General features: G+C 38.1%; 1 protein-coding gene across 2 annotated transcripts in view; it reads left to right on the top strand.

Annotated features, from left to right (window-relative positions):
- The window catches only part of Su(dx) (WW domain containing E3 ubiquitin protein ligase suppressor of deltex), a 91680-nt gene that overhangs the window by 30552 nt on the left and 37747 nt on the right, over positions 1-23381 (top strand). For both annotated transcript variants that reach the window (XM_081740893.1, XM_081740889.1), the window contains exons 5-6: positions 13015-13167; positions 16776-16962. In XM_081740893.1, the coding sequence (XP_081597019.1) occupies positions 13015-13167; positions 16776-16962 (340 nt within the window). The remainder of the gene's footprint in view (positions 1-13014; positions 13168-16775; positions 16963-23381) is intronic.

Raw genomic sequence — 23381 nt, 5'->3', positions numbered from 1 at the left:
TAAAAATTTTCTTGTCACTAGAATTAGACATACGTTAATAGTAATTCATTTGTTAGTGTTCATTGTATTTTATTTTTTCATTATCTTCCAGACGGCGAAAATGAGTAGCAAAAACTGCTCCAAATGGCATTTTATGTCACCTTTATCTGAATTGAGTGCCGGTTTCTCCTTATGAATGTAATAAGCTTCTTTAATTTTCCGTTCAGTTGTTGTTTTTGTTTTTTCGATCAAACATGAATTAACAATGTTGTGGTTATTTTCTTTGAGATGTGATGCCAATTCAGATAACTGTTGTAAGCTACGAAATTTGGACGTGCGAAAGTGCTCATCGATTCTGGTATAAATATTCCTTTTTGTTTGACATAAATGAGTAGCAAAAACATTGAATAATACAAGAAAATATTATTTTATATTTTCTTGTATTATTCAAACAAGGAAACTTGGAGAAAGCTTGACTTAGAGGTCATGTTTCTTGTGATACTATGTACAAATATGTTATAAAATAGTCCCATTGGGTTTAGTGTCCTTAAATTAGTATAAAACTCGCAGTGAGAAATGTATCTAAGCATAAGAATTTTTATCATCGTCATAAGCGGTAGTTCAGAAAAGCTAACTTTGAGGTCATTTTTCCCGTTACTCCATTAACGGATAGGGGCCGCGGTGGCTCAGTGGTAGAGCGTTCACCTCTGGTGCTTGGGGTCCTTGGTTTGGTCCCAGCCCGCGCCAAATGAACTTTGTGGTGGACAGATACCGTGTGCGTGGGTTTTCTCGGAGTTCTCCAATTTCCTCCCACTTTCTTCATTCCACTATTTCCTTCATTTTCATCATAAGTCTTCTTTAGCCTAGCCGGCATAACCGCGGGACGTAAAACTGAAAGATTTCATTTCCATTAACGGATAAGTTTCAAAACATTGCATTGTATTTAGTGCCCCTAAACTACTATAAAGATCACAATTAGAAATTTATCCAAGTGAGAGGACTGTTTACCACTGGCATTAGCATTCGCTCTTTGGGAAAGTTAGCTCTGTTTACAAGGTAACCAAAAAGTTCTTTCCGTTCTAGACCACTGACGAACAAAGAGCAATACAGTGAACGGTACATACTTTCAGGTTTCGAAGTAATCTTCATCAGCATCCAAGAATTTTGTCAATGTTCCTGCAGCTGCACAATACCGCGGTGATAAAACTCACGGTCGCGGAAACAAAGAAGTCGATAAGTGCGTTCCGCAGGTTTCCTTCACTTGTGAAAAATCTCCCACGAAGGTGGTTTCGAGGGAATGAAGTAGGTGGTAGTCTGTTGCCGCAAGCTTCGATAAATATGGTGCATGGCACAGTCTCCCCCAGCGAGGTTGCTGAAGAGTCTCCCGGCTCCTCTTTGCCACATGTGGCTTGGCATTGTCGTGCACACCCTTGCGATTCACCAATGCCAGCTCCTTCTGCTGCAATGAATGGTGTATCCTTTGCAACTGCTGAGAGTAGAGGTCAGCAGGGATGGTCTATGTGAAAGGAGCTTGTAATACACCACTTGGCGATAATTCCACCATACACAGAGCATAATCTTTCGTGGGTGCAGAGGTGGTATTGCTGTATAAAGAATAGGGCCACGTGGCGACAACCAATGTCTAGTACGTTTGGCGGACCCACTTTTCGTCACCAGTGAGCATGCGATCAAAGATAAGTGTGTTCAGGTGTCGAGTGAGTAAGGACAGACTGTCAGTCGTTGTTCCTTGTTGGCTGCCGACAGTGTGTGGGGTACCCACTTGCTTGTATGACTTTCCTATCCTGTGCAGGTGCAGTCTGACTTACAGTGTGGAAACATTGAACCTTTGTGCCAGTTCATCACATCTTAACCCACTGTCCTCCTCGATAGCATCTTTCAGAGCCTCATCCACTGCGTTGTTCGTCATCTCCCGAACGGGATTTCTGGATCCAGTGCCTGTCGGTGCGTTTGTTCACGGCATTCTCTCTAAATTGCTGACATACGCGGCGACTTGATGCGGCAGCTGACAGGCCCACTTTAAAGTCATACAACAAACACACGCTAATACTTCTTCGGTACCTCCATTTCTCTTCGACACTGGACGACGTATGACTGTTGTATGTGCGCAACATGCCAACTTTACTGAAAGTCTATGATCAGACTAACTCCTGATGGCTTGGCAGGCACGTGCGTAATTTCGTTTCCTCTCTGAGAGCGAATAATTAATGGAACGTCAAAAACAGCAAGAACTTTCTTGGTTACCTTGTACTTTCTTTCACCAATTTCAATCACCTGAGATGTGGATACCCTAAAAAAAATTTACACTGTTTTATCCAAATTAAACGAGTTCTACAAAGTTTTTAGAGAAAAAAATTCGAGTATGCAATTGGCAAACATATAACATGTGGTGAATTCCCCCCCCCCCTTCTTGTTCTTGGTAAATTGCAATCCCACGCAAAAGACTGAAAGTTGGAGGAATACACACAAAGTTTGATTAAAATAGGATAAGTTCCATGGTACTTATCGTTGAACAGATAGGAATGCCGATTAAGTCGAATGTCGTGGTGTAAGAACGAATCTGCGTGTTGTCACTGATTAGTAACCACTGCAAACAAACATTTGGTCGCGTAGCTGTTGGATCTTATTGTTTTCTCGTCATCATAGGGATTGCCTTGGACATGAAAACGGCAAACATGACCTTGATTATGGACTTGACAATTGCCTTCTTGGACAGTGGTGTACTTTTTGCTGTCCAGACGGTTTCCCTGTTTTATCCGATTTGAAAAATCACACTTTATTACTTGAAATCAGCTTTGCCATATTTGAATGTGCGTCCCCATGTCTAGACGTAAGCTCGTGAGAAAATGTTCAAGTTGGGGACGAAGTTCCTTCTCCTCTGCCTTCAGAGCATGTGGCACCCAACACAACGTTTTCTGGTGTTATAGTTCTTTGGTGAATATTCACGTGGTATAGCTCTTTGGTAAATATTCTGTACAAGTTTGATTTCGAAAACTTGGCTCGAACAGCTAGCGTTTTCATAATGAAAGTTGGTTCTCCAGTCACAGTCCGCCAAATGGCGTCTGCATGCATTCACTGCCAAGGTTCGGGACCGAAATTCCCGTTCTTCATTGGTGGCTGGCTTAGAAACCGCAAACTATTTCTGTACAGTTCCTTAGAATAGTACTTCCTCACTCAGATATTCGGACAATTCGACGAAACTTTGGACAGCTAACACCTCAATAAAAACGTATTACAGCAAACACACTGTTCTGTTAGTCGGAAAAACTTACTTGGGGGCGTACGTTCTCCTTGTTCTGTTGATTCCTTGTCTGCATGATCACTTAGGAACCTGCAATTTGGAAGACTTATTAGTGATAATCCTACTATGGTTGTAACTCACATCCAAATGTTATCACTAGAAACGGATAAATACACAAACTTGTGGAACCCCTCTCTTACGGTGCAGGTTAATATTATTTTATGTTGCATTTTTATAATGTGTTTACAAAAGTACAGCGACAAGAATGAACATTTTAAACTTATTTTCAAAAAAAAAATCTTTCCAGGAATATGACGGAAAACCGTAAGTAATGCTTTTTTGATATATATATATATATATTTGGTCTAGGAATTAATTCGTGCGGTTGGTACGCACACATTGAAGCTGTAGTACAAACACAAAATACATAAATACCTTAAGAAAAATATTGTCCATCGCTAGCCACCACTTTCGCCCATCTGTCAGGCAATGTACGGATTCCGTGGCGAAAGAAGTCTTCATCCTTGGAAGCGATCCAGTCAGAGACCCATGTTTCGATATCTTCTGAAGAAGTAAACCGCTGTCCAATCAAATCGTTGTTCATGCAGTCGAACAAGTAGTAGTCCGAAGGAGCAACGTCTGGTGAATACATAAAACTTCCCATCCGACATTTTCTAAATAGGTTTTGACCGGTTTTGCGACATGTGGGCGAGCGTTATCATGTTGAACAATAAGTTTATCATGTCTGTTCTCCCATTCTGGTCGTGTTCTGGCCAGAGCTTGCTTCAAACGCATTAATTGTCGTCGATAACGTTCTCCATTCATAGTTTCACCCGGTTGCAGCAGCTCATAGTACACCACACCTTTCATATCCCACCATATGCACAGCATAACCTTTGCACAGTGAATATCTCGTTTTGGTTGTGATGGACCTGGTTCACCTGGTTTCACCCAGGCCTTTTTTCGTTTAGGGTTCTCGTAATGGATCCACTTCTCATCACCCGTAATAATTCGATGCAGAAACCCCTTTCTGCTCTGTCGTTGAAGCAGCAATTCGCAAATGGTTTTTCGTCTTTCAACGTCTCTGTCTTTCAATTCATGTGGAACCCAATGTGACATCTTTTGAATCATTCCCATGGCTTTCAAGCGTTTGGAGACTGTTGTTTGATCAACGCCTAATGCTGCTGCAAGTTGTTCCTGCGTTTGACACGAATCCTGCTCGAGCAATGCTGTCAATTCTTAGTCTTGAAATTTTTTTGGCTGTCCAGCTCGCTCTTGGTCTGTCAAGCAGAAATCACCACTTCTAAACCGTGCAAACCACTTCTGACACGTTCGCTCAGCTAGAGCATGGTCACCATACACTTCCACCAAAATACGATGACTTTCAGTCGCACTTTTCTGCATGTTAAAGTAATGCAGCCGGACACCCCGCAAAAACACTTTATCAGGCACAAATTGCGCCATGTTCACTTAACTACAAACTGGTGTTGTTGACGCTTTAATCCACTGCCCTATACTACGAACGATACGCGATGACAGGGGTTTGCAACACGTGTGTGGATACACGGAACTGTGGGACGCTCCGTTCGTTGCGCCATCTCTTGTCCACCCGCACGAATTAATTCCTAGACCAAATATATATATATATATACAGATGGTGATCAGAAAAATGGAAACATCTGAACGAAATTGCAACTTACCAGATTAATATGGTGTCGGGCCATCTTTCGCCTTCAGAACAGCCTTGATGCGACGTGGGATGGAGGCATAGACGTCGTGAATGGTAGCAAGTGGAATTTTACACCATTCTTCGTGCAGGGCATCGGCCAGTTCTGTGAGAGAGGATGGAGGTGGAAATCGTCGCCGGAGTCGTGTTTCCAAGACGGACCACAGATGTTCAATTATGTTGAGAGCTGGGGATTGGGCGGGCCAGGGGAGGTGTTGAACTTCATCCCGATGTTCCTCAGACCACGCTGCAACAACGCCAGCTGTGTAAATGGGTGCATTATCATCCTGGAAGATGGCATCATTGTCCGGGAACAACATCCGGACCATAGGATGCAAGCGGTCTCCTAAAATTGCGACATAATCGTTGGCAGTGATTCGTCCGCTAAGTGTGACCACAGGACCCAATGAAAACCATGATATGGCGGCCCACAGCATCATCGAGCCGCCGCCATGTTTCACAGTTGGGTGGAGACTGCAGATCATAAGCCTCTTTGGGCGTTCTCCACACATAAACACGGCCCGTGGTTGGGAATAGGGTGAAGTATAACTCATCCGACCATATCACATGTTTCCAGTCCTCAACGGTCCAAGTTGCATGGTCGCGGCACCATTTGCGGCGTGCGAGAGCGTTATGGTTCCTGATGAGCAGTTTGGCCCGTGCAACACGACCCCGTAAGTTCATGTCATGTAATTCGCGGCGGACTGTGATTGTCGAAACAGGGTGCTGATTGAGTTCCTCCGTCACTTGCTCCGCAGTGGCACGACGGTTCTGCGTGACAATGCGCTTCAATACCCGGCGTGACCTGTCACTCATGATTTTGTTCCCCCCACTGTTCCGCTTCCCTGATGTGGTTTTCCCGTGTGTTGTGTAGGCCGTCATCACCTTCGACACTGTCCCACGCGACACACCTAACACAGTAGCCACTGCCGTCACACTCACTCCACATAACCGCGCACCAACAATTTGCCCTCTGAAACTCTGAGAGGTCTCCCATTTTACACTACCTCCGTCTGCTGCAGCCACTGGACACTGCTGTTCCACTGCGCCTGACGTAGTATGGAGACCGATCTAACATACCACCACCAGCGGTTCGGCGCTGCGGGCGCCACGACACCACTACCAATCCATACATCTGACGTGTTGCCAACTACAGGTGTTTCCATTTTTCTGATCACCGTCTGTATATATATATATATATATATATATATATATATATATATATATATATTTAAGAAACGAACTTGAAACAAGCAAAATGAAGCATAAGCCAGCTATATTCTTTTATCTTAATTCTGACAGTAGTATCTTCGTGGAATAGGCTCTTAGCCCTACATTATAAATGATTTCCTAATACTAATTGATGCAGCAGGGTGTCTATCGGTCACAAAAGTCACGAAATCAGAATACGGTCATGAAAGTCAAGAAAAAGTCATGAGATTTAGCTTTTGGGTCACGAATATTTTTATCGGTACAAATATAAGCACAGACAGGAAAATTTTGATCTATAAAACGTCAAAATTCGCCACCAAAAATGTCTTTATCATGGGCTTTAGACGCTACTAAATCACAAGCAAAGCATTCTTGTATCGCATACATGAAAATTCGGCCTAATTTGCACCCAAATTCGCTCTTGTGAATGTTAGGAAATTTTATGGTTGGGTAAAGAAAAGGGCACGAAAAAGTCACGAAATTTCATTTTGGAATTTTAGTAGACACCCTGTGCAGGCACTAACGGTTTCCTATAAGATCACCCATACTTCTGTAAATTTTAGTAAATAACTTAGACAAAGAAAAACATAGAAAATTTAAAAATTCAATGAGATAATATCTCCAGAATCCTATTAAGTGAACTATTCGTTTTCCGCTCGACCCACCTAATTCTCTCCATTCTTCTCCATACCCACATTTCGAAAGCTTCTAGTAGTTTATCATCTTTGCGTAATGTCCATGTTTTTGACCCATACAGCACTATAATCTACATGAAGCATTTTACGAGTCTTGTTCTGAACTCTTTATTCAAGGTCCCACAAAATAGTATTTTCCTCCTAGAGTTATTTCGCCATTCTTATGCTTGCTTTCATATACAGAGTTTCCATTCGTATTTATTTATAACTTTTTCACGTTTATCTCGAAGAATACTGGACCCTTTATCATTCTTGCCTATTTCATTTTCTACTTCAACATGTAGGCCACATAGTCTATTTCATATAAATCCTCAACATTCTGTCCATTTTCCTAAGACCACTTCTCTCGCAGACTACCTTGCCATTCTTATTTTCTATTGCCATCGTGATATTCCCTTGTTCCCTCCGAAGTTCCATAGATTTCACCTCCTTGTACGTTTCCTCATATTAGCCAGGTGTCTTGACTGCCAGATAAATGATCAGAGATTGACTTCCAGGTAACTATTATGAGGCAGTTAAAATATTTCCACGTATCCCATCGACAATGATTTATTGAGTTACCAATGATTGTAGATATGGCTTCGCGGAGGTTAATTTTAGCCTTACCACAAGAACATCATTATCAATGGTGTGTTTCTTGGAGTAAATATTCTCTTTATGCCTTAGGGGGTCTTATCTGATAAGCGACCTTATATTTCTTTGCTTAAATTACTGTTGTGGTGCACAAGGAAGTAATTGTAAGTGCATTTGTCATGAGACGAAATAGAGTTCTTACAATATGCCTTAATACGTAGGTTGATTTATACTATGCAATATTTGGATTCTACAGCTGCAGTTAGCTTAGCTTTAAATGTAATAAAATACATAATAGAAATCTGACTTGTATAGTGGTTTTCTTCTGCATCCTTGAACTTATCCTGCACCTAAGCTAAACCAAGGAATATCATGTCGCTACTCGAATACGATATTTCAGGGCACTGACAACATATATTTGTTAAGATAATTATAGTAATTTTGTGTGCGCCTACACAAAGTAAATCTGTACGAACATAAATTGGAAGGAAATTGTCAGTGGAATTTTCTTTATTACATATTACTCATCCGTGAAAAATCACGAATTTTTGGCATGCCTTAAGGATACCTGCACCATTGAAACTTAATATATTCAAGTCCAGTTTCGTGCAGTGAAAGTACAATAAAAGAGTGGACTTAATTATATAAAATTTAATTCAGTAGTGTTTCATCTTGTTGGCTAAGAGTAATTTCATGACCAAACAGATGATAGAAGAAGAGGAAAACATTTATAATGCATATTACTTTTTACAAATGGCGCTCTTTATAATTTATTGTGAAGAGCGCCAAATCAGTAATAATCAAGTTTATTCTTTGTACGTGCGTGATATTTGTATACCGTGACTTTAAGTTTTTGAATATTGTTTTCGTATATTTATGAATATTTTTAAATTAATATTACAACATTGCCCTAAAATTAATAATTACCGTGAGATTATCTTATCTTTGTGGAAGAGAAATTTTGCTCAAAGTGATGAGTGACCGTCCTGAATCAGGTATATTGAATGTTAATAAAATTAATAAGTTTGTTTCGTCAAGATAAAAATAAATAAATAAATAAAAAAGTGTAAATTGAGAATAGTCCGGCATACATAATACGATTACAATTTTTTCCCTTCGAAATCGTCTAATCTTATTACAATAATATTTTGTCCGTGGGTAAAGCTGATTCCTAATACGTAATAATCGCTGCCCGCTGGGACAATCTAATACTGCTGTATGGTTCAGATTAAGAATATATGTACCAATACAAATTAATTAGATAGGTCCCACCTTTTGGATAAAATAGATTTAACATCTTCAAAAAAATGTTATACAACCAGATATTTGAATGGGCAAGATTAAGAATAGTTGCACCAATATTAAATAATCACATATATCCCTCATTTTGAACAAGATAGATTCTTGATATCTTCAAAATATTTTATAAGCAACATTGTTTTCCTCGGTACAGGTTTACTTTATGTGTCTCTTGATCTTTATAAATACAGCGTTTTCTAGGCTGGCAATATCCAACTCAAGCTGCCCATCCCAAGATCGAGCTAAAATCATTTTACTGCAAACTTTTCTCAGATAATGACGAGTGTCATACATACAGTGGTAGTGCAGTTTTAGCGCACCACATTTTGGAACATGTACAGATAAAATTAAATACCTTGGATGAAAAAATATGTTTATAAGGAACAGATTTCTGCAGGCGACAGAATTAAATGCAAAGTAATACAGCTGTAGTTTAAATTTACAAGTGTAGGATTACTAGTGTAAAATGATTACAAGTGCTTTACGACTGATAAAATAAGTGAGTGCATATAAAAGATGACTATTAGATGCTAGTTTCTATAGGCAGTATTTTTCTGCACATTGTATAGAAGCTGTATTTTATGTTTATACGTGGAGTGTTACTAGTATGAAACCATGACAAGTGCTATTGAAACCCGTATCATTGCTAAAACATACTTCTTTTCACTACCCTCGCTTACGCACATACCCACCATCGCTGACAAGCCTGCTCCCTGCGGGACACAACTGTTTCGCCCTGCCCTCACTCGGTTAGATAGCATTCATGATTTTTATTAGCCACCTAGCTAGGTTGGTTTGCGATTTTTCCACTTTAGTTTTTGTGCTAGATATCCGGTAGTCGTATTTATACGCAAATCATAAAAGAATTGCAAATTTTCAAAAACTACGTCTGGTGGCCCCTTCGAATTTTCTCTATGCCAAGTGAGATATTTTCATATCGCCCAGTGGAAACCTTTTAGGGGACAATAAGAAGGAAATTAGTGAAAGAATTACAATTTTTCAATAATTCTTTCTAATAGTGCACCAAAAGTAAACTAGTACGATACATACAGGGTGGCGCACGGAATGATCCACCATTTTGTTTGTTTGCTTTTATCGTTTCAAGGAAGCAAGAAATCGCAGTGTACACTTTTACAGCAGTAGCAGTACAGTTTGGAGAAACAGTTGAAGAAGAGATTGACACCTAACTGACCCTGCCGCCGCTAGAGGGCTAGTTTTCAAGATGGCTGACAAGAGCAGACTGACCACAGAGCAGCACTCAACAATCGTGCTTTTGTTCCATGAATCAAAAAGTGTTGTTGCTCAAAGACGGCTTCGAAAGAGGTTTAATACCCGATGGACTCCCTCCAACAAAACCGTCCACAGACTGTATGAAAATTTTCAGAAGGAAGGAACAATATTGGAGCCAAAGCGTCCTCGATAGAAGCCTGTGTGTTCGCCTCAGAATATTGAAGCTGTTAGAGTTGCAATGCAGAGGAGACCCGGTGAGTCGACAAGAAAGGCAGCAGTGCAACTTGGCATATCAAGACGTTCGGTTCAACGAATTCTGAAGAGTGACTTCCATTTTTATCCATACAAGATGACCGTTGTACAACGACTCACAAATGATCACGAGCAGCAGAGATTAGTGTTCGCGCAATGGGCAGAGGGTAAGCAACGAATCCTTCACAACGTTTGGTTTTCTGACGAGGCGCATTTCCATTTGGACGGAGTGGTCAACAAACAAAATGTGCATTTTTGGCCCAGTGAAAATCCAGGGTTAATTCATGAAAAACAACACGCTCCCAGGGTTACAATGTGGGTTGCAATTTCCAGTCATGGACTGATTGGGCTATTCTTCTTCGAAGAAACAGTAGACAGTGAGTGGTACTTGACTATTCTCCGGAATAACTTTGTTCCGCAGTTGCTTTCTACTGCTTTGCCCATCAACACGCAGTGGTTCATGCAAGATGGAGCCAAACCGCACACTGTGAATGTTGTCTTGGATTTCTTACACGAAATTTTTCACATGCGCGTTATTTCTGATCGGTTTCATGCTGGACAATCTTGGCCACCTCATACTCCTGATCTTAACCCATGTGATTACTTTCTGTGGGGGTATTCGAAGGAAAAGATTTTCCGAAACATCCGAACAATTTGGTAGAGCTCAGACGACTTCTTGTTCAGGCTTGCAGTGAAATTGATGAGAACATGTGTCGTCGAGTAGTGACTAACCTCAGTGTTCGATTAAATGCAGTTCAGATCAATAGTGACGGCCACATTGAACATGTTTTCAATTAGAACATTTCTTCATAGTACACTCTTTCTTGTGACGTGCATTCTTTCTGTTCTGATTGTGAATAAAATTTTTATTTAAAAAGAAAATAGCTGGTCATTTCGTGCACTACCTTGTACATATGGATGGATGGATGAATTTGTGTTAAATCTGGAACGCCTGTTCTGGAATTGCTGACTCACATTAAATTCCTACCTAGCCCACGTGTGACGTCAGCATTTGCGATTCATCAAAAACAAACGCCTATAGAAACTGAACGAGACGGCCTATCAAGATTTAAAAAAAAAAAAAAAAAAAAAAAAAAAAAAAAAAAAAACGTGTCATGTCTACCTCAAGCTGTTTTATCATACCACTTTAATTAAAGGGCATATTATAGGGATAGGATATTTCAAAAGTGGATTTTTATTATTATAGTTACGAAAAATAATGGAGCGCGACTGCAGCAGTTTTTTTTCTCTCTCTCTTCTCGCGGTACTCGCAGATAGTTGGGGCTTCACTTTGTGTGCTCATTAAAAATCTGATTATTGCCAATCATTCCTCTGTCCATAAATGAATTCACAAACAGTTAACACAATACAAATTCAAACTTATTTAAAAAGCAGTAATTAAAGTTAAAACATTATGTCTCCAATTTACTAGTTTAACCTTTGCTATCAAGAAATAGAATACGTACTTATTTACTAGCTTATAAACGTAGGAGTACATGCATATGTAGTTGTGGAATATACTTTTGTTAAAAATAACGTTGAAACTGGTCAATCAATTTTAATTTAATTTTAATCCTGAAATTTAATCAATTTGATTTGTTCATTCAGAAGATATTAACATTTTTCTGGTGTGTTTGCACTAAAGCCGTTAGTTTACCTCCGTGGAATACCTGTACGTACGAGTAATTTTCCAGTCAGGCAATTAATTTAAATTTAAACATGATGTTGCTTTCAGTCTAAATTTAAAATCGAATATTGGTCTTATATCTTGTATTGGAAAAAAAAAAAGTAATATTTCTGGTAGTCAGAACTACCTTCCTTAGAGAATAGAAAGATAGGTAGGTTAAAGATAATGATGTAAGTTTGAATTTAGTCTATTGATGTATAGTCATTGACAAAAGAAAGTAACAGGTATATATGGACCTCTTGGATGCCAAGTGGCCAAAGCCCCCAAAAAATGGAGAAACGGACTAATGACAACTCAGTTTTATACATAGATATCTTTCTAAAAAGATTTCTGTACAACAGTAAATCATTAGACTATAAACCACATCAAGGTTTCTCAACCTGCGGGTTGCGAAGGAAGGAAAAAAAAATAAAGGTAAGGTCTAGTGGCGGGAAAATACTTTTTAAAGATTATTTGAATTTCTTATTTTCATAGACAAATCTTCATATTGATGTTGCCAAATACGGCAATAAATATTAAATAAATAGACATTTTTTTTTTAAATAAAAGAAGATTGAAACTGGTGAGAAACTGGATATTTAAATACAATTCAAAATGAAGGCTAGCGTGGGGATCTTTTGTTACTTTTTGCAGAGTTGTATATGTATGTGTGTGTAAGGCTTACTTGTACAATTGTAAGTGATAAGCAGCAGTAATCAACAAGCTTATTACAAACCCGAAATTATCTAGGATCGCTGGCAAGAGGACGTGATAAAAAGGAAAGGAGGTCATGATGTGAAGCAGCTCAAGAAAGCCTGAGCTACGCAGTTGTGGTTTGAATTGCCAACATAACAAATATGGATATTCCATGAGGTTCTGAACTTCTAATTTCTCTCCTGGAACATTTCAGTTTTGGACTTAGGCTACTTGGTATCTAAGTTCCCCATATATAGATTACATGCGGAGTGTACTATTTGCTTTTGTCGACTTGCAACGATTTAACATTAAAAGTCATGTGATCCACATTATGGCATTTATTTCGTTATAAATCTGGTCAGCTTAGACGTAAAAATGTGTATGCATAAGTATTTTATAGTAATTTAATGTTTTCTTCTATTTTTAGCAGGAAGAGAGCCTTTAACAAATAGGAGTGTTTTGAACGGTGGTGTACGAGTACGGATAAGAAGTCCAAACAGCGAGAATGCTACAAATAGTTCTCAGAATCGTAATGGTGCAGCTGCCAATGCCTCGTCTGATGTTTCGGCTGTAGCTTCAGGTATTTGTCGACGGGAGAGTCTCCCACCGCTACAAGGGAAATCGTACATGACAAGCAGTGTATTGGCTCAGTCGTTTTCGTCTCCAAGTATTAATTACGATCCCTCTCAATTAGAGAAGCCAGTCGATCCTTATCTCATGTTGCCTCTCCTGCATGTTTCAGATACTGATCCCGTGTGTAGTTCTTTCAGGCGAGAGGAAAGGAATCTCAGCCTTCCTCAAATAGGTAGAGTAGATTTTATGTGCGTTGTCACTGGCACCTGCGTTGGAAGCAGTGCACCGTTTCCTGCACATTTTTTTTTTTTTTTTTTAATTTCCTTTTCGGAAGAGATCGGAATTATACGCGATTTTCCTTCCATTTACACATGCTTGATGGGTTGATGTAAATATGCTGTGTTTGCACTGAACAGTTTCGTAGGCATGGAAGAACAGAAAAGTAAAAGTGCCAAAAAGTAGTGAATTGTTCATGAGATTTTTTACATGTACAGTTTTATTTTCTGTTTTTTGTTATTTAGAAAATAAACTACATCATTCCTTTCTATCATCCTTTGATGCAGATATACTGGATTATGGTACAATTTAATGTGTAATTACTGCAGTCCATTTTTTTCGTTTGCTTTGTCCTAACCTATTTCATAATATTGATACGGAACCCGATGGATGATTTGTGTCATCCAGGTGATTTGTTTTTCTTTATTCTCCCCAGAAATACCAATTATTTCTCCATTTTTATACTTAAAAAACAAAACATTTTTTGGGGGAAGGGGAACTATAGTAGTTAATTCATCGTGTTAATTTGCTGACACTTTTCACTGCTGCTGTGTATAGGTTAGCGTTTATTACTGTGATTAACCACAGCATGAACATATTTTATTTGACTCTCCTTCAATATTTTTGCGAAAATACTTTATTTGACCCCCATTCAGTGTTTTTGCATGATTTCCAACAGCAAATACATATCAAGAGTTAGGAAGGACAATATTAATTCTTCTCAAATTAATAAATATTCTGCTTATTCATGTTAGGTTTAATAGTCTTATTACGAAAATGCAAAATGAAACAATAGAAAATAAAAATACGATAAAGTTATATTTGAGGCGTATAGTTTCTAAATCCGCCATCTCCTTCATAAAAGGTTTCGAGAAAAACAGGAAAAACTGATAACTCAGAGATTATGTGAGATAAAATTTTCTTTTTAGAAATACTTTTCTGCTTTCTGGACATTCATTATAACTACCAAATGACAAAAATCTCTCTCATCGTGTCGGGCATGGAAAGGAATACCAGTAAATCTACTTATCTATTTTTTTTTTTTTTTTTTTTTAATTGGAGATGGCGGATTTAGAAACTATACGCCTCATTTGTGAATAATGATTACACTAATATCTGAATGTTATGAATTATTGATAGGAACTGGAATTTTCCTAATCCATCAATTAAATACCTGTAGATAGTACATTTTATCTTTAAATATTAATTTTCCTAAAATTCAAGGAAGTGAAAGTACCAAAAATGAATAGATACTTGAAGGATAAAAGATATTAAAATAAATATACTTTAGATTAAACTTAGGAGCACACGATGACAACACGACGCAACTTTTAAATAAAAAGATATCCGAGGAACTCAGTGAGTTTCATCTTCATATCGTCCAAGGAGTTTCATTTTCACTATATTGTTTCTTTTCTTTCCACTTATTCCTACCTACGGAGTAGAGTGAACTGGCATAATTGTCCAACATGATACTTCCAGATGCACACTCCACCATTATACAAATATTAGTTCTTAATTTTACTAGCGCTGCTAAATTTTCTAGACGGGATGTGTTAATCTTAGCTACAACATACTTTTGCGAAAATAGGTGAAATATGAGTGCCTGTTCTGTCACCATTAAAGATCTCTAATACAACTTAGTCACTTTTAGCTGAGAAAAGGACGAAGAAGAAAACATATTTACTGGCTACAGCTACAGAAGTAAAGCCGTAAAACATACTTTGCAATTTTTATTTAATTATTTATGTAATGTAACTTCAACTTGGAATGGTTTTCCGGGTGTTATGTTTTAAATATTTGCATATTCTGGTATGGATGGATGGTAGTAAGATGACGTGCTTGTGAAATCTTTTATTTCTCTAGAATATTCACACACCAGAACAGAGCGTATCGAGGTACAAAGGAAAACTTTTCTTTTACACTATTTTAATAATGGAGAAGTGTTCAAAGATGTTCTTATTGCGATTGTGACTTATTATTTGTACATATTTATTAAATTACTAAGTTGTTTTTTGGTATTGATTCCTGTTAAATGATCATATGCTTTTTCAAATATAAGTTCACAAGCCCTTGCGTTTGTTTTTGATAGTCACAAGTCCTTGCGTTTGTTTTTGATAGTCTTGCATGCTCTTCACGTATGATAGTTTTAAAATTTAATGCACATCTATTTGTGAAAATTGATACACCAAGAAGGAATGAAGACGATCCATCAAAATTCACTGGATTTGTATGGAAGGACGTGACGTATGAATGGTTAAAATTTCAGCGGGATAGTACGAGCAGCATCTTGGGTACGGTACGATGCTCGAAGTGGGTTCAAACGGGCTCTCAGGGTCAGCCAACTGCTTCTTGTACTGTGAAATTGGTGAACGTCCAAGGCATCCTGCTACGAAAGTATTTTGTGTGTCTCTTCGGGATGGGGTTGGGGGTGGACGGACCTTGCAGTGTGACAACACTATGGAATGACATACATCTTGTCTGTGTTAGCTCGACGTGGAACATGCTAGTCGGTATGAACTTGTCTACATCCACGTATCAACAGCGTATGCAGAATGCTGGACTGGCATCACGCATGTCTTTGCGTCGGCTTCCATTTACACATAATCACAAACGCCTCAGGCTTCAATGGCCGCGTGAACATCATTGCTGGCTTGCTGAGTGGCAGACTGTCATATTCTAAAATGAGTCACACGTCAACCTGTCCTAAAGGGATGACCTCAAATGCAATAATGTCGTGGTAAGCGCAGTGTGCCAGCGTACATTGTGAAGCGTCATAATGGCCATATTGCAGTTTTTAATGATGTGAGGCGCCATTGACTACAAAATGTGATTTCAGCTACTACACATTAAAGATAACCTGAGCAATAGCTGTTGTATCAGGCATTTTATAGAGACAAGGTCATAACCTTCCTTCATACAACTTCATCAATACCGGGTCACATATTTCGGAATGTGCAAGCCGCCTTCGAGGACGGGTATCGCTACTGCCCCGGTCTGCACGTCACCCGTCGAACATATGTGTATATAATTAATAACGGTTACCAGTAATGCACATGTCTTGTGGGTTCACATAAAAGCAGCGTGACAGGAACTTACGAAACACCTGCTTGATTTGATGTCACGAAATGTAGTGGCTCTGCAGCAGGTGGAAGCTTTAAAAGGTTAGAAGTGTTGTACAGTTCTGGAATTGTAATCAGTTCTGTATATCCATGCAACAAATTTGTAGTATAAATTTCGTTCTACAGACCAGTGTCTTTCTTGGTGTTGGGATTTTTACAAACAATATTGTATAATAATTTAATAATGTATGCCCTTCATTATACAAACTGTTTTCAGAGCTTTCATCCACAACCTCTTCGGCTATTGCTTTACCGAACGCAACAAGCAACGGACCTAGCACGAGCAGTACACCGTTAGTTAATGGCTCCGTTACCTCGACTGCATCGGCTGTGACCAGTGGTTCCACCCCAGCAGAAACGACACCACGAAACCCACCTAGCACTGATGAACCTCTCCCACCAGGGTAAGATATAATTTTGATTTGTGTTTTCTGTGATTGATTGAGCAAATTACTTTTCTCATTCTTACTGCCACCTTCAAATGTCATAGTAAAAGAGCGCTACTATTGTATTTAACATGATCAGCTAATAATAAGGATAAGTTTGTGTATACTTGTAAGGATTCACTGAATATCGCAGTCACTAACTTCGGAAGATTGTTGTTTAGTCCCGGTTGTAGAAGCCATAAATATATCACATCTGCGTTGAAGCACTGATATAAGCATTATTAAAATATGAGTAATTGCAATCTTTAAGGTTCTTCCCTACCTCTAAGTAGTTTGAAGCTAAGCCATTAGATGGCGCAACCCTCGCCCAAGAGAAATATATTAGAAAAAAATTGGAACACGATAACTACTTTATTTAAAGCAATAATAAAACCAAACTTAGAACATCGCCGTACCTCAACATTATTTAGTGCATTGCCCATGCAAAATGTTGATTAAATCATTATTTCCATTGTTACAAGCATTCACTGTTGAAATTCACCAAGTCAGCAATTCACCAATGGATCCCAAATCACTCAGACATATGTACTAATACAACATCTAGTGCATTATCCATCCAAAATTTTGCTCTTCTTATTATTTCCATTGTTGTAAGCGTCCCATTGTTGAAAACTCTTTTCACGATATCTCATTCAGTAATTCACCAATGGATGTCAAATCACGCAGATGTATGTACTAGTACAATATCTAGTGTATTACCCATACGAAATTTTGATTTCCGCTTTATTTCCATTGCTGTTTTCATTTCATTGTTAAAAATAAGATCCACGATATTTCCGTTGTAAATTAATTAATTAGTATCAACTTACGCAGACTCGTGTACTAGTACAATATTTATTGCATGATATACGAAAAAATGTCTTTTCATAATTTTTTCCATTGTTGAGAGGATTCTATTTTTTGCATTGTTGTGAGGATTCCATTGTTAAAAGGCGGGCTGTGTTATAAAATGCTGCCACACTACACACGTCCATAGACTGCTATATCTAGTGCATGGTTGATACAAAATTACGATTACTTAATTATTACCATTGTTAGAAGCTTCTATCGTCGAAAAATAAACTATAATATTTTCGCTGACAATTTATCAAAAGTTACCGTATATATGCGCTTATCCTACTACAATATCTAGTGCATTATTGATGTGAAATTGTGAAGTTCATTTTTGTAGACACTTCATTGTTGAAAACGAAAACCGCGATATCTGCATCATAAATGTACCAAATGCTGCCAAATAACGCATGCGCGTTTATTACACTATTTGGTGCATGCAGTGGCGTAGGGAAATGAGGCTCAGCGGGGCCGCCCCCTCAAAGAGTTCCGACAATGTACTTTGATGTTTGTAATTGTTTATATATTTTTATGTTGGTAACTTTTGTGTAAATACGGTACTAAGGACCCTCCACCACACACACACACACAAACATCCTAGCTACGCTACTGAGTACACAATCCACATGGAATTTCGATTACCTCATTATGCGACATAGACACATTCAATATTATAAAAACAATATGAAAATCTAACAGGTTATATCGGAGTGTTCCCTCGCTCCTACCGTCAAATAAAATAAGATATGACGCTAGTGTGTGCAGACAGTTGTTTGACATGTTTTCGACAAATTGTCTTTTACTCAGGGGCGGATCCAGGACCGACTTCTGGGGGGGGGTTGTCATACTGCTACTTTGAGCTACTTTTAAGAGCTTCAAAATATGAGATGGGTTTTATTTATATATATAAAATAAGAAAGTTTCCTCTTCTGGGGGAGCGATCCCTCCCCCGGATCCGCCACTGCTTTTACTGTTATCAAGATGTTCTGTTCATGGCTTACAAACAGTGGGAGAAGTTCACAAGTCGTATGAACTATGTGAATGGAACATCCTTCTTTGTCGAGGGTTTCACAGCTGGTGGGCTGTTTTTAGGAGAAACAGGTCAAGACACTGCCTGCCATGTGTTTGCTCCAATCTGAATTTTTTTTTTTTTTAATCATCATTTGTTCATTCAACAGTCAAGGTAAATTGAGAAGAGTAGAAGACATACAGAAGTTTATCATCACTATTACTATTATTATTTTAAAAATCTGCTCACCTTTGAAATAATAGCGTTACGGAAGCCTTGTTTGAATTATTTATGCCCCCTCCCACAAATGACTTCGAAGCCACACTCAACTCAGAACCGAAGATACGGGTTAGACTTCCGAGTTATGCTATGCGTAAGTATGGAACTTGTTGTAGAATGACTATCCGCCCATCAGTCAACAGGTATCAGAGCAAGAACCATAGGTTTCAACTTCTTTGTTCATCCTCTATTCAAACCGGAAGTGGCAGAAATTAACAATTTCCAATTTCAAATGTGATCGCCATAGAACATAAATGTTGACCTATAGCAAGAAGCGGTTTTGTGGAATCGATTCGTCGTCTCAAGAGAAGATAAAATTTCACTCGCATCTCAATACTAAAACCAGAAATACTAAAATATTACCAATTTCTTCCGTTTTCATTATTGTCCAAAGAGCAATACTTGTTACGAGACAACAACAAGCAGTTTGTTTTTGTCTTTGATTCAGTATCCCAGCAGTAGGTATCATCTTCTCCATTAACCCTCTGGTCAGATTAGAAATGGAAAAAATTAACCTTTTCCGGCTTCAATATTGGTTGCCATAAAGCGAAAACGGAAAGAGAAGGCGGGAAGCAGATTTTTGGAATGTACTCACTGTCGCAATAATAGGTTCCATCTCCGTTAAACTCTATTCAACCAGAAGTTGAAGAAATTGTAATTTACGGTTCCACATTTAATCGCCATAGAACAGAAACGGTTAAGTAGTTAAAAGCATTGTTTGGAAACCAATTCCACATCGCAATAGTTTATTCTACTTTCACACATATTCTTTTACTGAAACCGGAAGTGTAAGATAGCGGGTATATAATTGCAATTTGATATGGATACAACGTCGAAGGAACAGGTTCTATCTCTGATCTTACCAGTCTGGTTACTTCCTGTTTGGCAGAATGTGTTATCAGTGTACAGCGTTGCCAAGTTTACCCATTCCCGTACAGCTAAATGTCGACGAGTAATTCACCCCCATTTCCTCCTCTTTCGCAGAACCGTATGAAGAGTTTTGGTAGCACCTCAATATTAGAAATATCTGGTGAAAGAAAAACAAATCGAATATAAATCTAAGAAAGAGGTGCAGGTCATAGAGTTTGTCCCTCATGATGATGGTTCCCATGGAATCAATTTCCCAACGTGTACTACAAGTATCGGCGTTTCTCAGCGTATAATTAAAATATCAGAGTACTTCAGGTGCAGTACAGATTTTCCGAAAACCTACAACTCTCATTCTGCGAAACGGGAATGTACACTTATTGCGTATTTTCTGTTCTTCGAAACATGACAACACTGGGCGTGAAAAACCAGTTAGAATCCCCATCAGCGAATCAGAATCCTGCCAAACGGGAACACACGATCACTAATGGAAACAAAAGCTAGATATACTATTATTATTATTATTATTATTAGTATTAGTATTAGTATTATACTGAGAAAAATTCGTTTTCGGGTCAGCGGTATATTTTACAAATATACGGAATCCTCTTCCTCACTACAGAAATCAGTACAGGACATACGTTATCCGTATGCTACATAGCATTGCCCTTAGATGTGACATCATGCCGTTGCAGGATGTCTGATATCTAACAGTCTTCCTTATATTACATACATATATGTATGTTACCTTCGTCAGCTATATGTTATATACGTCCATTTGTATGTGAGATTCTGACCGCCTATATTGTTCCATACGGAAAGTACATATAGATGGAATACTTATACAGAAAGTATCATAAAACACGCGTTTTCAGTTATACGTTTGCTGTACGTTAAGTCCAAAAACTACAGGATTTACAAATGTGACATACGATTTTACGTGTGCCACATACAATTTTTTTCTCAGTGTAGGGTCTACATGTATATCGCCAAACTTCATCTTTCCCGCCTCCTCTCTTCCTCTCTTGATCGTGTACGTATCTTACTGTTGTGTAGTTTTTAATATCTTAATAATAATACTTCTGTAAAACTCAGTGAAGTTGTTTATTTCCGTCTGAAGGAACTACGAAATTATCTTTATTTCAAAATTTCACACCTAAATGAATGATACCTATTGCTTACCTCTTTGATCAAGTCCATGTACCTCACTTTGAGAAGTACTGAAGTAATCAATACTAGATATTACTACACAAACCTCAAATCCATTATAATGTCGATTGACATCTAGCCTTCGTCAAAATTGTAATGCACATACACTAATTTCGTATAACATTTTCTTTTTAAAATGTTAATGTAGATTGCACTCACCTGTGAGTATTGTACATGGCTTCTTTTGTCATGGCTTTGCGTTTCTTCTCGCTTTACTCACTCACGATGGGAGCTTGGAGCGATAATTTTCTAGGAATTAGATTTCCCCTTTTGCATTATAGGACTTTTACTCTAATCATCTTTTCATTCTCGAGCCGTGGAATAATAATTGCTCTCTGTGATTTCCTATTCGAATTTTTGTTTTGCTCTTTTGTCTTTAACCATTTTCATTCTATGGGCACTGGACGTTTTATCTCATACAGGTACCATGTCTTGGTGGTCATTTTGAAAACGAAAGAAAATAAAAAATATTTTGCCACAACGCTCTTTAGTTTGTAAAGACCTATCGAACGAAGTATCACTCGCTCCATGTTTCTATTTAAAATTTTAAAGTTGGGCCCTGGCCGCCCTGAAAGGCAGCCCTGGGTGCACGGCAACAACACCGTTCAATGTGCTCGATGGCATTTTCTATTCGAATTTTTGTTCGGTTCATTTATATTCAACCGTTTTCGAGATATTTCTGTGGAAAGATTAAAAATGAGCCACCAGGTTTTAGTAAAATTTGTAATACAGTGTTTGACTTATATCCACCATTTTGAACGTGAGACAAAACAGGTTTGAAAGCAATAAATAAATAAATAAATAAAAACAGGCCTCATCTTCATTCCCGAAATATTCATGTGAGATTATTGGGGATAAGGCGACAGTCTGTGTTTTATGGAATTCTGAGGCATTCTTATGATAGACTCTCTAGCAAACAGTGATATGTGACTGAAGTATACTATTGACAACTATTAAGGGATTTAAGTGGAAAAAAAAAAGCGCCATGAAAATCTTGTCCAAAATTGTTCGGATGCAGCAAGACAACGTAAAGTTCATAGGTGTAACAGCGAACCGCGAAGAAATAAAATGTCTCGCCAGATTTATTAAACGCAGATCTTTTGTTTGTTCCATATTTGGGGCCGTGGTGGCTCAGTGGTAAAGCGTTCACCTCCTTGATTCGATTCCAGCTCGCGCCAAGTGAATTTTGTGGTGGATAAACACCGTGTGCATGGGTTTTCTGGGGGTTCTCCCGTTTTTTCCCACTTTTTTCGTTCCGCCATTTTCACCTTCTCCTTTAGCCTACCCGGCATAACCGTGGGACTTAAAACTTAATTCCATTTCATTTAATTTGTTCCCTACTTTTAGTAGTAGTTTGATTTGATTTTAAGTTTAGCGTCCCTTTCAACAGAGAGTATATGAGATGTGGACCTACAGGTTCACATGGGCACTGAACAACATGAGCTCCCGCTGGAAATCGAACCCGGGTCTCCCAGTATAATAATAATAATAATAATAATAATAATAATAATAATAATAATAATAATAATAATAATAATAATAATAATAATAATAATAATAACAATAATAATAATATGAACTACGTTCTAGTAGTGATGAAGGTATTATTGAGGCTGATAGTGATTTCCTGAACACTAGAACTTCGGATTTGTTTCCAGGTTTGCTAAATTATTATGTATCGATGTAATAAGTGATTTGCACTGAGGAGGAATTATATTGGGAAATATAGAAAAGGTTTTACGCCTGTGCGACTTCTTATTTTTGGATAGGTTAGAAAGTTATTAATCCCCGCCGTAAGTGTACTACAAGAACAACCGAAAAGTTACAAAATGAAAGTAAATAAAATCACCCAGTGGGATTCGAACCAGGTTCAAAAACATTGAATCCCCACAAAAGAAAGTAAAACGTACGGCTAACATCGAAAAACAAACGTCGAAACAACCGCGAAGTTTTTCTCCAGTTGTATATATAGATAACGAATTTCTTAACTCGTCTTGTTTCTTAAATTTTGTGATCGAGAACGTGTGCGTTATATCTGCAACCAAGTTATCAGCATTTGCTAAGATACTATTTTGTTTTAAAAAAGTATCATTGTATTTAGTAACAAACGAGAAGCAGCAAATTGTGAGGTGTGTTCGGGTCTTTTTTTTTTTTTCCTGCTATTGTTGTCAAACGTACAATT

This window comes from Thermobia domestica, chromosome 2 (genome assembly GCF_964235325.1).
Source record: "Thermobia domestica chromosome 2, izTheDome1.hap1.1, whole genome shotgun sequence".
NCBI lineage: Eukaryota > Metazoa > Arthropoda > Insecta > Zygentoma > Lepismatidae > Thermobia > Thermobia domestica.
The sequence above is the reverse complement of the archived record's forward strand: the minus strand, read 5'-3'. Positions and strand labels throughout refer to the sequence as shown.